The sequence below is a fragment of the Schistocerca cancellata genome, chromosome 2 (genome assembly GCF_023864275.1).
Source record: "Schistocerca cancellata isolate TAMUIC-IGC-003103 chromosome 2, iqSchCanc2.1, whole genome shotgun sequence".
Classification (NCBI taxonomy): domain Eukaryota; kingdom Metazoa; phylum Arthropoda; class Insecta; order Orthoptera; family Acrididae; genus Schistocerca; species Schistocerca cancellata.
The window spans coordinates 747,433,366-747,449,875 of record NC_064627.1 but is presented as its reverse complement, the minus strand read 5'-3'; the positions used below and the strand labels follow the sequence as shown (position 1 = coordinate 747,449,875).

The 16,510-nt window shown below is 38.8% G+C and overlaps 1 protein-coding gene across 1 annotated transcript in view; it reads right to left on the bottom strand.

The window, feature by feature from the left end:
* Positions 1-891: 891 nt before the first annotated feature.
* The window catches only part of LOC126162563 (WD repeat-containing protein 13-like), a 78,189-nt gene continuing 62,570 nt past the window's right edge, over positions 892-16,510 (bottom strand). The window contains exons 9-10 of the mRNA XM_049919152.1: positions 4,875-4,993; positions 892-1,364 (exon numbers count right to left, since the gene is read on the bottom strand). Of these exons, the coding sequence (XP_049775109.1) occupies positions 1,147-1,364; positions 4,875-4,993 (337 nt within the window). The 3' untranslated portion in view covers positions 892-1,146. The remainder of the gene's footprint in view (positions 1,365-4,874; positions 4,994-16,510) is intronic.

Here is a 16,510-nt window from a genome sequence, read left to right as displayed (position 1 = left end):
GCTATTCAATCTGTATATTGAGTAAACAGTAAAGGAAACAAAATAAAAATTCGGAGTAGGAATTAAAATCCATGGATAAGAAATAAAAACTTTGAGGTTCACCGATGACATTGTAATTCTGTCAGAGACAGCAAAGGACTTGGAAGAGCAGCTGAACGGAATGGACAGTGTCTTGAAAGGAGGGTATAAGATGAACATCAACAAAAACAAAATGAGGATAGTGTACTGTTGTCAAATTAAATCGGGTGATGCTGCGGGAATTAGGTTAGGAAATGAGACACTTAAAGTAGTAAATGAGTTTTGCTATTTGGGGAGCAAAACAACTGATGATGGTCGAATAGAGGATATAAAATGTAGATTGGCAATGGCAAGTAAAGCATTTCTGAAGAAGAGAAGTTTGTTAACATTGAGTATAGATTTAAGTGGCAGGAAGTTGTTTCTGAAAGTATTTGTATGGAGTATAGCCATGTATGGAAATGAAACATGGACGATAAATAGTTTAGACAAGAAGAGAATAGAAGCTTTTGAAATGTGGTGCTACAGAAGAATGCTGAAGATTAGATGGGTAGATCACATAACTAATGAGGAGGTATTGAATGGAATTGGAGGGAAGAGAAATTTGTGGTGCATCTTGACTAGAAGAAGGGATCGGATGGTAGGGCATATTCTGAGGCATCAAGGGATCACCAATTTGGTATTGGAGGGCAGCGTGGAGGGTAAAAATTGTAGAGGAAGACCAAGAGATGAATACACTAAACAGATTCAGAAGGATGTAGGTTGCAGTAAGTACAGGGAGATGAAGAAGCTTGCACAGGATAGAGTAGCATGGAGAGCTGCATCAAAACAGTCTCCGGACTGAAAACCACAACAACAACAATTCAGAGAATACAATGTGTTTTATTGTCCTCATGTAACAAGCATGTAATTACAGTGTGGCCACCAAAGTTCTTAAGAACATTAACATCAAAAACTCCGCTAGGATTCTCGTAATAAATAGTAACAATCAACATTTTTTCCAAATAAATTAGTAAATAAAGCAGTAACAATACACAACAAAAAAAATGATACGACACTGCAGAATCTGAATATAGATGCTGTAAATAAAATATTTCATTTCATAAATTATTTGTTAAATAGTGAGCTATATCAGCTAGGATTTCCCCGACATTTCTCACTTCCGGGTCGTTTTTCTCTCTCCCATATTATAACAAGACCTTGATAATCACTTGTTGCTAATAGGGACTCATCATAGTTGAAGCTAACACCCAGTACAGGAGAAGCATGTCCTTGCAACTTGTTGACACAAGCCTTCCCATCGCGTTCAATGTCAAAGAAGTACACACAGGAGTCTTCACTTCCAGTAACTGTGAAGAAAGTAAAAGAAAAAAAATATTATTTAACTCTTCATGTTGAAATTGATATCTAAATTGAAAATTACTAGAATTGTCAATTATGAAAGGAAAGCTATAAGTTAATATAAACATATTTTTAACTTCATGAAATAGAGAGTTCTTATTTTCAAAAGTTCATCTACATCTCCAATTGCGCCTGTTACATAATGATAAGTTTGCCATGTAAGCACTAAGGAAAAGGGTCTCGGAAACTGATAACAATTTTAATAGACCATTTCAGAGCTTTGATGGAATTTTCATCTGGAGGAGGAATGGCATCTTGCTCTAAATCTACATTGACATCTACATCTACATTTATACTCCGCAAGCCACCCAACGGTGTGTGGCGGAGGGCACTTTACGTGCCACTGTCATTACCTCCCTTTCCTGTTCCAGTCGCGTATGGTTCGCGGGAAGAACAACTGTCTGAAAGCCTCCGTGCGCACTCTAATCTCTCTAATTTTACATTCGTGATCTCCTCAGGAGGTATAAGTAGGGGGAAGCTATATATTCGATACCTCATCCATAAACGCGCCCTCTCGAAACCTGGCCAGCAAGCTACACCGCGATGCAGAGCGCCTCTCTTGCAGAGTCTGCCACTTGAGTTTGCTAAACATCTTCGTAACGCTATCACGCTTACCAAATAACCCTGTGATGAAACGCGCCGCTCTTCTTTGGATCTTCTCTATCTCCTCCGTCAACCCGATCTGGTATGGATCCCACACTGATGAGCAATACTCAAGTATAGGTCGAACGAGTGTTTTGTAAGCCACCTCCTTTGTTGATGGACTACATTTTCTAAGGACTCTCCCAATAAATCTCAACCTGGTACCCACCTTACCAACAATTAATTTTATATGATCATTACACTTCAAATCATTCCGCACGCATACTCCCAGATATTTTAGAGAAGTAATTGCTACCAGTGTTTGTTCCGCTATCATATAATCATACAATAAAGGATCCTTCTTTCTATGTATTCGCAATACATTACATTTGTCTATGTTAAGGGTCAGTTGCCACTCCCTGCACCAAGTGCCTATCCGCTGCAGATCTTCCTGCATTTCGCTACGATTTTCTACTGCTGCAACTTCTCTGTATACTACAGCATCATCCGCGAAAAGCCGCATGGAACTTCCGACACTATCTGCTACGTCATTTATATACATTGTGAAAAGCAATGGTCCCATAACACTCCCCTGTGGCACGCCAGACGTTACTTTAACGTCTGTAGACGTCTCTCCATTGATAACAACATGCTGTGTTCTGTTTGCTAAAAACTCTTCAATCCAGCCACACAGCTGGTCTGATATTCCGTAGGCTCTTACTTTGTTTATCAGGCGACAGTGCAGAACTGTATCGAATGCCTTCCGGAAGTCAAGGAAAATAGCATCTACCTGGGAGCCTGTATCTAATATTTTCTGGGTCTCATGAACAAATAAAGCGAGTTGGGTCACACACGATCGCCGTTTCTGGAATCCATGTTGATTCCTACAGAGTAGATTCTGGGTTTCCAAAAACGACATGATACTCGAGCAAAAAACATGTTCTAAAATTCTACAACAGATCGACGTCAGAGATATAGGTCTATAGTTTTGCTCATCTGCTCGACGACCCTTCTTGAAGACTGGGACTACCTGTGCTCTTTTCCAATCATTTGGAACCTTCTGTTCCTCTAGGGACTTGCGGTACACGGCTGTTAGTAGGGGGGCAAGTTCTTTCACGTACTCTGTGTAGAATTGAATTGGTATCCCGTCAGGTCCAGTGGACTTTCCTCTGTTGAGTGATTCCAGTTGCTTTTCTATTCCTTGGACACTTATTTCGATGTCAGCCATTTTTTTGTTCGTGCGAGGATTTAGAGAAGGAACTGCAGTGCGGTCTTCCTCTGTGAAATAGCTTTGGAAAAAGGAAATGTGAATAGGTGTAAGGTAATGTGGATGGATAGGAAAGACATTCCTGTAATATTTTATTACAGTGTTAATAGTACACTTCTCAACTCAGTTATGGCAATTACACACATCTAGGTATAACACTGAGAAATAATGTGATACAGAAAAAGGACATAAAGCCAGTTATAGAGAAGGCAAATGGTTGATTATGGTTTACGGGAAGAGTTATGGGAAAGTGTAGCAAACTACATACAGAAGACTTGTGTAACCCATTCTTGAGTACTGTTCAAATGTTTAGGATCCTCACCAGTCTAGATTAAAGGAAGAAATGTAAGTAAATAAGACGAATTCTGCTACATTTGTTACTGGTTAAAACAGTATGAAATGCTACATGAGCTTAAATGGGAATCCCTGGAGAGCAGGCAAATGCCAATGAGCATGTTTAGAGAATCAGCATTTGCAACAAACTGCAGAACAATTCTACTGCTTCCAGTATTCATATCACATAAGTTCAAAATAAGGGAGATTAGGGCTCATATGGAGCCACAAGGCAAACATTTTCCCCTCATTCCATTATGAGCAGAAAAGGAATGGTAAGCAATGGTAGGAATTACCCTCCACCATGAACTGTACAGTGGCTTGCAAAGTGTGTATATTACTAGATGTAGGTGTTGAAGGTTGCTTTTTAAAGTTCACAATATTAAATACAAATAATTGTCCCCTAAAGTGTTGTTAAACATAGGAAACATTAATTAGTCTGCACGAAGTACTGCTGAGAACTGTAACAGTAAACTACTTACAGATTACATTACAAAATCCTGAAATAAAAAATAACATAAAAATTTTTGTAAGGCTATGCGACCTCCTTTTTTTTCTTGTTTTTGTCCTTACAAATACATAATTTCTAGAAGGTCACGGACAATACACAGCACTAAAGGCATTTATAGTGCACAATATGTATTAAGGACATCATGTTTACAAAACTAACAATTACAAAGCTTGAATGAAAAACAAAAGGTTAAACTAGAATTAAATGTTATGGTACACTGAGGTTGTTACACAATTTAAAGTCTTACTCTGTAGATTTCATTTGAAAATTATTGCCTACAGTTCAATATGAGTCTGCTATATTGTACTCCCTCTCATTTTATCTGAGAGGGAACTGAGCAGCAAGGATCTGTGTTGTCACCATCAGCATAAATAAATTTACAATTTTTGACAGCAGTTAACATATTTCACATGCACTCTATATCATTTCATGGTCCATTACTAACAAAATTTTCACATGTTCTTGCTGCAAAGGGAAATAGAAGAAGAAAATATAGCACACTTACTCACAAAATTAAACTTCTGAAAAACTGTGTTTGTTAATCACCAAATATTCAAGTGCTACTACTTCAAAATAGATACTTACTAGCCACAATTGCTTAGCTAAGAGAATGTAGTTTTTAAATATGTTAATTGAAAATTCTGTATGGAAACAAATACATATCAAAATAAGTTTGACAATCTTATTGCCATCAACACTGAATCATACATTTATAAGAGAGAGAGAGAGAGAGAGAGAGAGAGAGAGAGAGAGAGGAAAACTCACCAACACATGCTCCCTGCCGGAAGGACATGATAGGGCAGAAAGTGGATCGCACTAAGTAATTCTTGTGCCTAATAGAAAACTTGCGCCTCAGCTGCAGACTTCCTTCCTTATCTACAACCCTAAAATTTAACGAAAATTAACATTGTGGGTCACATATAATTTTATCAATAATTAATAATAGTCAATAACTAAAACAGCAAGCTATTAATGTATAATTGCAAGAAAACAGAGATACAAAAATATTTTTGTCACAGAATATGTCAACGCAATAAAGGGGAAAACCAAATACTAGCTTTTAGAACCAGGAGTTCCTTCGTCTAGCAGAAGACAGTAAAGGGTTGGTGGGAATAGGACTCTTCAGGAATTCATTATTAAAATAAATTAGGACTTTGGGTTACGAAAAACGGCCAGGCACAAATAGAAGACCTAACCTGCTGCTGCAGATGACCTTACTTGATTGTACTCTTATTATACAGTTCTTTTGTCTTACAGATGTAAACATTTAATATGTTTAAAATCACTTTCCTTGGGCAGAAGTTCAAAAAGTTATAATGTGGCAGATTTTTACCAAATTAGTTTTGGCAACACTGATGAAAACAAAATTACATTTGAGTTACTTTGTTTGTTTCTACAGATAACATTATCATTTTATGAATGAAGGTAATTACAGCAGGATCAAACATAACAGTATGTGTTCTAAAAGGAAACTTGTTTTATGCAGCTCTCCATGCCAGTCTCTTCATCTCTGCAGAACTACTGCAACCTGCATCTATTTGAACCTGCTTACTATAGAGGAGTCTCAACCTCCCTCTACCATTGTCCCCTACCACCATTAGCATTACCAAATTAACAATACCTTGATGCCTCAGGTTGTGTCATATCCCTTTCCTTAGCCAAGCTGTGCCAGAAAGACCTGACTCAATTTAGTACCTCTTCAACAGTAATTCCATCTACTCACCTAATCTTCAGAATTCTTCTGTAAGGCCATGTTTCAGAAGCTTCTACATTCTTCTTGCCTCTAATGTTTATCGTCCGCGTTTCACTTCCATATATGGCTAATCCCACACATTTAGTTTCAGAAAAGCCCTGCGATTTAGATTTATGTTTGATATTAATGCATTTCTCTCTTTCAGAAAATCTTTCCTTGTTATTGGAAAAGGTTAATTACATGAATGTTGCAAAAAGAAGATAGCATATGGCAGAGGAGAAAGAATGTAGCAGAACGCCAGACAACATGCACTTGAGAAGTAGTCTGGAATTCACATAGATCATCATGGAAGTGCAGACAAGAGCCTATATAGCAGTGTTATGCAATATTGCCCTTTACTGTGGAGAAACCATTTTGACACTTTCCTGAAGAGATTTACGAAACCAGCAGAGAACATAAATGATTGTCGCAGGGCTGGAATTCGAGCCTACATTGCAGACTATGGGCTAAGTACTTTCTTCTTGTAGTTTACTCCTCAGTCAGACTTAGTATACATTGCCACAAACTGTGGTGCATGCTGTATTCAATATTTGTATAAATAGCAGCACTCTCTGTACAGGAGTTCAGCACTATTGTGGTTATATGTTTGTGCTCGTAACAAACGTGCTCTCAGTGCTAGTTAGTTAGTTACTTTCATGTTCAATGGATCATTTTGCATGAAAAATCATAATGATGTGGAACGAGTCATTTCACATTCATATTGCAAATTAATTTGTACATCTATCTGTACTCTAAACATCACCATATAATTTTTTTCCCTCCGAAATGAAAACAAGATACACAGATTGAGTTAGCAATTGCTACCCAACACCTTTTACACATTACAAACATAGCAATTCTTCTACAAAATAGGAGGAGTTGTCAAGGAGAAACTTTTTCAATTTATTTTCAAATTTTACCTTGCTGTCTGTTAAGACATTTTATATCACTGGATAAGTGTTCAAAAATTTTTGTTGCAGCATTGTGCACCCCTTTCTGTGCTAAAGACAAGCCTAATGTTGAGTAAAGAATGTAATTTTTTCTTTTAGTACGGGATACCAATTCGATTCTACACAGAGTACGCGAAAGAACTTGCCCCCCTTCTAACTGCTGTGTACCGCAAGTCTCTAGAGGAACAGAAGGTTCCAAATGATTGGAAAAGAGCACAGGTAGTCCCAGTTTTCGAGAAGGGTCGTCGAGCAGATGCACAAAACTGTTGTTGTTGTGGTCTTCAGTCCTGAGACTGGTTTGATGCAGCTCTCCATGCTACTCTATCCTGTGCAAGCTTCTTCATCTCCCAGTACCTACTGCAACCTACATCCTTCTGAATCTGCTTAGTGTATTGATCTCTTGGTCTCCCTCTACGATTTTTACCCTCCACGCTGCCCTCCAATGCTAAATTTGTGATCCCTCGATGCCTCAGAACATGTCCTACCAACCGATCCCTTCTTCTAGTCAAGTTGTGCCACAAACTTCTCTTCTCCCCAATCCTATTCAATACCTCCTCATTAATTACGTGATCTACCCACCTTATCTTCAGCATTCTTCTGTAGCACCACATTTCGAAAGCTTCTATTCTCTTCTTGTCCAAACTAGTTATCGTCCATGTCTCACTTCCATACATGGCTACACTCCATACAAATACTTTCAGAAACGACTTCCTGACACCTAAATCTATATTCGATGTTAACAAATTTTTCTTCTTGAGAAACGCTTTCCTTGCCATTGCCAGTCTACATTTTATATCCTCTCTACTTCGACCATCATCGGTTATTTTACTCCCTAAATAGCAAAACTCCTTTACTACTTTAAGTGTCTCATTTCCTAATCTAATTCCCTCAGCATCACCCGACTTAATTTGACTACATTCCATTATCCTAGTTTTGCTTTTGTTGATGTTCATCTTATATCCTCCTTTCAAGACACTGTCCATTCCGTTCAAGTGCTCTTCCAAGTCCTTTGCTGTTTCTGACAGAATTACAATGTCATCGGCGAACCTCAAAGTTTTTACTTCTTCTCCATGAATTTTAATACCTACTCCGAATTTTTCTTTTGTTTCCTTTACTGCTTGCTCAATATACAGATTGAATAACATCGGGGAGAGGCTACAACCCTGTCTCACTCCTTTCCCAACCACTGCTTCCCTTTCATGCCCCTCGACTCTTATAACTGCCATCTGGTTTCTGTACAAATTGTAAATAGCCTTTCGCTCCCTGTATTTTAGCCCTGCCACCTTCAGAATTTGAAAGAGAGTATTCCAGTCAACATTGTCAAAAGCTTTCTCTAAGTCTACAAATGCTAGAAACGTAGGTTTGCCTTTTCTTAATCTTTCTTCCAAGATAAGTCGTAAGGTCAGTATTGCCTCACGTGTTCCAACATTTCTACGGAATCCAAACTGATCTTCCCCGAGGTCGGCTTCTACCAGTTTTTCCATTCGTCTGTAAAGAATTCGCGTTAGTATTTTGCAGCTGTGACTTATTAAACTGATAGTTCGGTAACTTTCACATCTGTCAACACCTGCTTTCTTTGGGATTGGAATTATTATATTCTTCTTAAAGTCTGAGGGTATTTCGCCTGTCTCATACATCGTGCTCACCAGATGGTAGAGTTTTGTCATGACTGGCTCTCCTGAGGCCATCAGTAGTTCTAATGGAATGTTGTCTACTCCCGGGGCCTTGTTTTGACTCAGGTCTTTCAGTGCTCTGTCAAAACTATAGGCCTATATCACTGACACTGATCTGATGTAGAATTTTAGAACATGTTTTTTTCTCGCATGTCATTTCATTTCTGGAAACCCAGAATCTACTCTGTAGGAATCAACATGGATTCCAGAAACAGCGATCGTGTGTGACCCAACTCGCTTTATTTGTTCATAAGACCCAGAAAATATTAGATGCAGGCTTCCAAGTAGATGCCATTTTCCTTGACTTCCGGAAGGTGTTCGATACAGTTCCACACTGTCGCCTGATAAACAAAGTAAGAGCCTACGGAATATCAGACCAGCTGTGTGGCTGGATTGAAGAGTTTTTAGCAAACAGAACACAGCATGTTGTTTTCAATGGAGAGATGTCTACAGACGTTAAAGTAACCTCTGGCGTGCCACAGGGGAGTGTTATGGGGCCATTGCTTTTCACAATATATATAAATGACCTAGTAGATAGTGTCAGAAGTTCCATGCGGCTTTTCGCGGATGATGCTGTAGTATACAGAGAAGTTGCAGCATTAGAAAATTGCAGCGTAATGCAGGAAGATCTGCAGCGGATAGGCACTTGGTGCAGGGAGTGGCAACTGAACCTTAACATAGACAAATGTAATGTATTGCGAATACATAAAAAGAAGGATCCTTTATTGTATGATTATATGATAGCGGAACAAACACTTCTGTAAAATATCTGGAAGTGTGTGTATGGAACGATTTGAAGTGGAATGATCATATAAAATTAATTGTTGGTAAGTCAGGTGACAGGTTGAGACTCATTGGGAGAGTCCTTAGAAAATGTAGTCCATCAACAAAGGAGGTGGCTTACAAAACACTCGTTCGACCTATACTTGAGTATTGCTCATCAGTGTGGGATTCGTACCAGGTCGGGTTGACAGAGGAGATAGAGAATATCCAAAGAAGAGCGGCGCGTTTCGTCACAGGGTTATTTGGTAAGCGTGATAGCATTGCGGAGATGTTTAGCAAACTCAAGTGGCAGACTCTGCAAGAGAGGCGCTCTGCATCGCGGTGTAGCTTGCTCGCCAGGTTTCGAGAGGGTGCGTTTCTGGATGAGGTATCGAATATATTGCTTCCCCCTACTTATACCTCCCGAGGAGATCACGGATGTAAAATTAGAGAGATTAGAGTGCGCATGGAGGCTTTCAGACAGTCGTTCTTCCCGCGAACCATACGCAACTGGAACAGGAATGGGAGGTAATGACAGTGGCACGTAAAGTGCCCTCCGCCACACATCGTTGGGTGGCTTGCGGAGTATAAATGTAGATGTAATTATGTACCTCATTGTTCCTATTGAATTGTAGTGGATTATTTACAACTAACTTCATACGGGAATAAATATACTGTGAAGCAGTAGTGAGAATGCCCAATTCCATAAACAGACATTTACAAGATGATCGCGAGTGAGCACCACACATTATTCTTACAGATAGTTTTTGGGCAAAGAAGACCATCTTTCTTAGAGATGAGTTACCCCAGAATATTATTCCATATGACACTACCGAATGAAAATAAGCAAAATTTGCTGTGATTCCAAGTGCAAATGTGGCTGAACTAAGTTGTTTTAGGAGTTCCAAAATGTGTTTTTTCCAATTTAAATTCTTATCAATAGGAACATCTAAGAATTTTGAAGTTTCCACCCTGTGTTTTATTTCATCACCATGTGTTACACTTATCACTGTTGCAGTACCCCTAGAGATGCAGAACTGAATATGATGTGTCTTTGTGAAATTCAGGGTGAGACCTTTCGCAGAAAACCAGTCAATGATACTTTTGAGAACTTTGTTCACCATTTCTTCCATTTCTGTATGTATACTGGGAGTGATTACAATACTGGTGTCATCTGCAAAAAGAACTAATTCTGCTTTTTGTACATTAGATGGTAGATCATTTATGTATATGAGGAACAGTAGTGGACCTCCTAAGTTTGAGCCTTGAGGAACCCCAAACATGATTTCTCCCTAGTCAGAATTATGTCCCTGGATTCTGTTAATTGAACTACTACTAAGTACAACTTTCTGCATTCTTTTGCTTAGATATGACACGATCCACTGGTTGGCTATACCATCAATCCCATAAAAAAACTTCAATTTATCTAGGATTATACTATGATTAACACAATCAAATGCCTTGGATAGGTCACAGAAGATTACCTACTGGTGCTATTTTGTTATTTAATGTTTGTAATATCTGGTGTATGGACATGTTAATGTCATTCTCAGTTCAGTGACCCTTCTGAAACCCAAACTGTGATTTGCTGAGGATATTATTGTTGCCAAGGTGAGATACTATTCTAGAATACATCACCTTCTCAAAAATTTTGTAAAATGATGTCAGGAGTGAAATACGTCAGTAGTTACTGATGGCACTCTTATCACCTATCTTAAAGAGTGGTTTAACAACAGCATGTTTTAGTCTCTCTGGAAAAATACCTTGAGTTTGTGATGCAATACATATTTTGGACAATACCAGTCTTATTATATGGGAACAAGTCTTTAGTACTCTACTGTAAAGACCATCAAAACCAGAAGAGCTTTTATTCTTGAGAGAATGTATGACCCTCTTAATTTCAGAAGTAGAAGTTGTTGATACATTCATATGATGTAATTTTATGAGAGTTATTTCTTCAACATATTGCTGTGATCTATCTCTTGAACTGTTGGTCCCTAAGCTTTCTACTATGTTTAAGAAATGATTATTAAATACATTTGCTACCTGTGACTTGTCATTTATAACCCTTCCATTCAATTCAACAGTAATGGTATCCTCTTCTGTGGTTGGTTGTCCTGTCTCTTGCTTCACTATATTCCATGTTGCCTTAACACTGTTGTCAGACATACTGATTTCTGATATTATGCGCATGTTTCTTGATTTTTTAATGACCATTCTTAATAATTTTGAGTAGTTTTTGTAGTGCACAACTACTGCAGGGTCTCGACTTGTTCTTGCCAAAAGAAACATTTCCCTTTTCCTTTCACAAGATACTTTAATCCCCATAGTGGTCCATGGTTTTTTACATGGCTGTTTAATGTCTCTTCTAATTTGCTTATGTGGAAAGCTATTCTCAAATACTGATATGAATTTACCATGGAACAGATTAAATTTTATGTTGGCATTTGATTCTTTATAAATTTCACCCCCGGTTGTTTCTTGTAAACTACTCTTAAAAACATTTGCCCTGTCATCATTAATAATTCTAAATGACTTCTACTGAGGTATATCCTCACTGTAAGGCACTATGTCATTTATCCTAACTGTGCATCATGATCAGAGAGAGCATTTGTTACTGGGTAAACAGTTATTTTCTTGCATCTAAGAAAACATTATCAATTAGAAACCTGCTTCTTTATCCACCCATGTTAGAATGTTAACTACTGAGAGCAAATTGAAGGATCCAAATAAGGTTTCTAGATCCTTTTTCCTATCAGAACCCTTTAGAAAATCTACGCTGACGTCACCACAGACTATTAACTGCTTGCTGATGTCTGACAGACAGCACAATAAGGAATCCAGGTTCCTCATAAATAATTCAAAATTTCCCAGTGGGGATCTGTATCCTGTCACAATTAAAAGTGAACTGTTTTTCAGCATTAATTCACAAGCAAACACTTTATGTGCTGATCACTACAAAATCTACTTGTGTCAATGCTTTTGAACTTGTGTTCTGTCTTAATATATGCAACAATACCTCCTTTTCCCATATTAGTTCTGCATGAGTAAGCTGTTTAGAATTATGTATCACCGATGAGCCTATTTTTGGATTTGAGGTTGTTCAAATGGCTCTAAGCACTATGGGACTTAACATCTGAGGTCATCAGTCCCCTTGACTTAGAACTACTTAAACCTAAGTAACCTTAGGACATCACACACATCTATGCCCGAGGCAGGATTCGAACCTATGACCGTAGCAGCAGAGCAGTTCCTGACTGAAGTGCCTAGAACTGTTCGGCCACAGTGACCGGCTTTTAAGGTTGTTAAGATGTGCAACTGTTTGGAGGAGATCTCACATACTTCAAAACATATATATCACTGTGGCTCCTAGTATGCAACAAAAAAGTTGTCACCTACAGTGACGGAACCAGAATACAAGTAGTACGTTGTTCCTAACATTTGTATATTCAGAAAACAAAAGGATTTCAAAATAGCAACCAGTCACCTGCAGATAAGGCATCCATCAGTGTTTTCTGGAGACACTGGTCAGGATCCAATGAAATGGCTGAAAGGATTTGACCAAGTCACCATATACAGCAGGTGGCAAAATTTCGTGACGTAGTGGTAAATACGTAATTTAACTTCTACATCTACATCGATACTCTGCAAATCACATTTAAGTGCCTGGCAGAGGGTTCATCGAACCACGTTCACAATTCTCTATTACTCCAATTTCGTATAGCGCGCGGAAAGAATGAACACCTATATCTTTCTGTATGAGCTCTGATTTCCCTTATTTTATTGTGGTGATTATTTCTCCCGATGTAGGTCAGCGTCAACAAAATATTTTCGCATTCGGAGGAGAAAGTTGGTGATTGGAATTTCGTGAGAAGATTCCGTCGCAACGAAAAACGCCTTTCTTTTAATGATTTCCAGCCCAAATCCTGTATCATTTCAGTGATACTCTCTCTCATATTTCACAATAATATAAAACATGCTGCCCTTATTCAAACTTCTTCAATGTACTCAGTCAGTCCTATCTGGTACGGATCCCACACTGCACAGCAGTATTCTAAAAGATTACAGACAAGCATAATGCAGGCAGTGTCCTTAGTAGATCTGTTACATTTTCTAAGTGTCCTGCCAATAAAACGCAGTCTTTGGGTAGGCTTTGTTCTTCTGATGACTTTATTAGTCGATAAATGACAGCGTCATCTGCAAACAACCTAACACGGCTGCTCAGATTGTCTCGAAGGAAAAGCAAAGGGCCTATAACACTACCTTGGGGAATGTCAGAAATAACTTCTGTTTTACTCTATGACTTTCCGTCACTTACTACGAATTGTGACCTCTCTGACAGGAACAAATCCAGTCACACAAGTAAGACGATATTCCATAAGCACGCAATTTCATTATAAGCTGCTTGTGTGGTACAGTGTCACAAGCCTTCTGGAAATCCAGAAATACAGAATCTATTTGAAACCCCATTTTCAATAGCACTCAACACTTCATGTAAATAAAGAGCTAGTTGTGTTTCACAAGAACAATGTTTTCTAAACCCATGTTGACTTTGTGTCAATAGACCATTTTCTTCAAGGTAATTCATAATGTTTGAACACAATATATATTCTAAAATCCTGCAGCATATCAATGTTAACGATATGGGCCTGTAACTTAGTGGATTACTCCTACTACCTTTCTTGAATATTGGTGTGACCTGTGCAACTTTCCAGTGTTTTTGTACGGATCTTTCATTGAGCGAACGGTTGTATATGATTGTCAAGTATAGAGCTAATGCATCAGCATACTCTGAAAGGAACCTAATTGGTATACAGTCTGGACCAGAAGTCTTGCTTTTATTAAGTGATTTAAGTTGCTTCACTACTCTGAGGATGTTTACTTCTACATTACTCATGTTGGAAGCTGTTCTTGATTCGAATTCTGGAATATTTACTTTGTCTTCTTTTATGAAGGCATTTTTGAGGGCCGTGTTTAGTAACTCTGCTTTGGTAGCACTGTCTTCAATAGCACCTCCATTGCTATTGCACAGAGAAGGCATAGATTGTTTCTTGCCACTAACAAACTTCACATATGACCAGAATCTCTTCGGATTTTCTGCCAGGTTTCGAGATAGCACAGTCCTGGAACAATGAAGAGAAGCTCTGAGGTGAATTCCATGTTGAATTGAAGGAAACGTTTGGTAACAATCGACAGTAAGTCTACTTAGCAGAAGAGAAGGGGGCCCATCATGGGAAATGACACAGTCCCACATACAGAATGTTTTGGCCCTATGACAGAAGCCGACAAAATCTCACACTTGATGAAAGAGGTCCCAAAAGACACATACCAAGCTCTTCTGGCGAACAATGTCACAACAACCAATGAATTCATTAAGAGGCGCCAGTGTATCAAGGAAATGCAACACAAAAGAGTGGATGAAAGAAGTATAACCAACTCCTGAATGTGGTCACAATGACAGCTGCTGAAGACCACCATGCCCTTCTCTCTCACACATTTCTATTAGTGAGAGACGAGATACAGAAATCTATAGTAACCAGAACTACTGGACCAAGTAAGCAGGAGATGCCTGCCATAAATATCATCCCGATACATCGGGAGGTACTAAACAATGTTGAAGAAGAGGTGTTTCAATCTTTTAGCATCAATCTCCACCACCAGTTCAATGGGCCAGGAAAAATGGACTCCACCAACTCTGGCGCCAAGTATAATACCTGCAGAAGAACAGAAACTTGGAGGACAGAGGATAACATTCCTGTGTGTTTCCACTGTGGATGCCTTGGACATAACATATGCTGCTGCAAAGAAAGAAGGTGATTTTTTAATGACTACCTTGCTACCAGTTGACAGCCATCACTACAGTTCCATTGATGCCAATCAAGTGCAGACAATTATAGCTGAGCTGAAGGATGAAGTTCTTTGCCAATTGTTGGATGAGGTCACTGTCCATCTCACCCTAGCTGTTCCCTATTGCCGTATGGAAGTATCAATTACTGCCTTGCCACCAAATTTACGAAAACTAAGTGAGGAAACCATCTATGGACATGAGGCTGTCAGATATGAAAATCCTTCATGGACGACAATCTCCAAGATGTCAGGAAATCTCATCGCCAGCTGACTTATTGGGCCAGTAGTCAATTCAGGGGCTTCCTTTTCTGTAATGTTTAATAGTTATAGTCATCAGCTAAATATGGCTATGTTCTGTGATGCAAAATCAATTGTACTGAAAGTAACAAATGGGAAATATGTTCAGCTGACAGCAACATGTATTGCAAGAGTAACTACCAATGTTACAACACAGCCCTTCTAGTTTGTTGTTGTAATGTTATTCTCAGAATGAACTTTTTGCAGGCATCACAAGCATATCAAGATCAAAGCACCAGATTCATAAAGCTGTTTCAAAAAGTGCATGTAACAAAGATTGCTATGGTCAGGTGTTTGCTCCTGAAGACATTATTATCCTGCCATCATCAACAAGCAAGTTCTAGTCATAAATGAAGATGCTCAGTTGAACTGTGAAGCTTTTGTCAGTTTCAAAAGACCATTCAGGTTCAAAAAGGTATCTACAAGCCACTGAGGATCATAAGCATTGCAGCACTTTGGATCACTTAACTGTTACTGGCAGCTACAACTCATCCATAAAGGTATCTCCATAGGCACAGCTGAATTGGTCCGGGAAGGGAAGGTTAGTGCCATCGATGAACGATTGTGCTCCCTTACCGCTACTAACAACACAGAGCAGGAAGCTACTATCAAACTGCCAATAGGATAAGAGTGACAAAGGAAGAAAGTTAGTGAGTGCCAACCATTCTGCACCAATTTTTGGATGTTTTAAAATCCAGAGTCGAGAAAAGACAGACCAGACCAACATTGTATCGCCACTGAGGATTATCCACCAATTAGTCAGCACTTGTACAGGGTGTCACTGGCTGAATGACGGATAATCCAGGTGGAAGTGGAGAAGAAGTGGCAACCATTGTGGTGCACTGATGACCCCCTAATATAGACTGACTGAAAGAAGCAAAGTATTTCTCAACAATGGACATGCAGACAGGCTACTAGTAAACTGAGGTTGACAAGATTGACCACGAAAAGACTGTCTTCATAACCCCTGATGGCCTCTATGAATTCAAAGTTCAGTCATATGGACTATGTAACACTCCAGCCATCTTTGAGCATATGATGAGCAACCTGCTTTTATAACTTAAATGGACATTGTGTCTTTGTCATCCAGATGACAGTCTATTTTTGAAAGACAAGTACGGCACCTGAAAAATGTGTTGA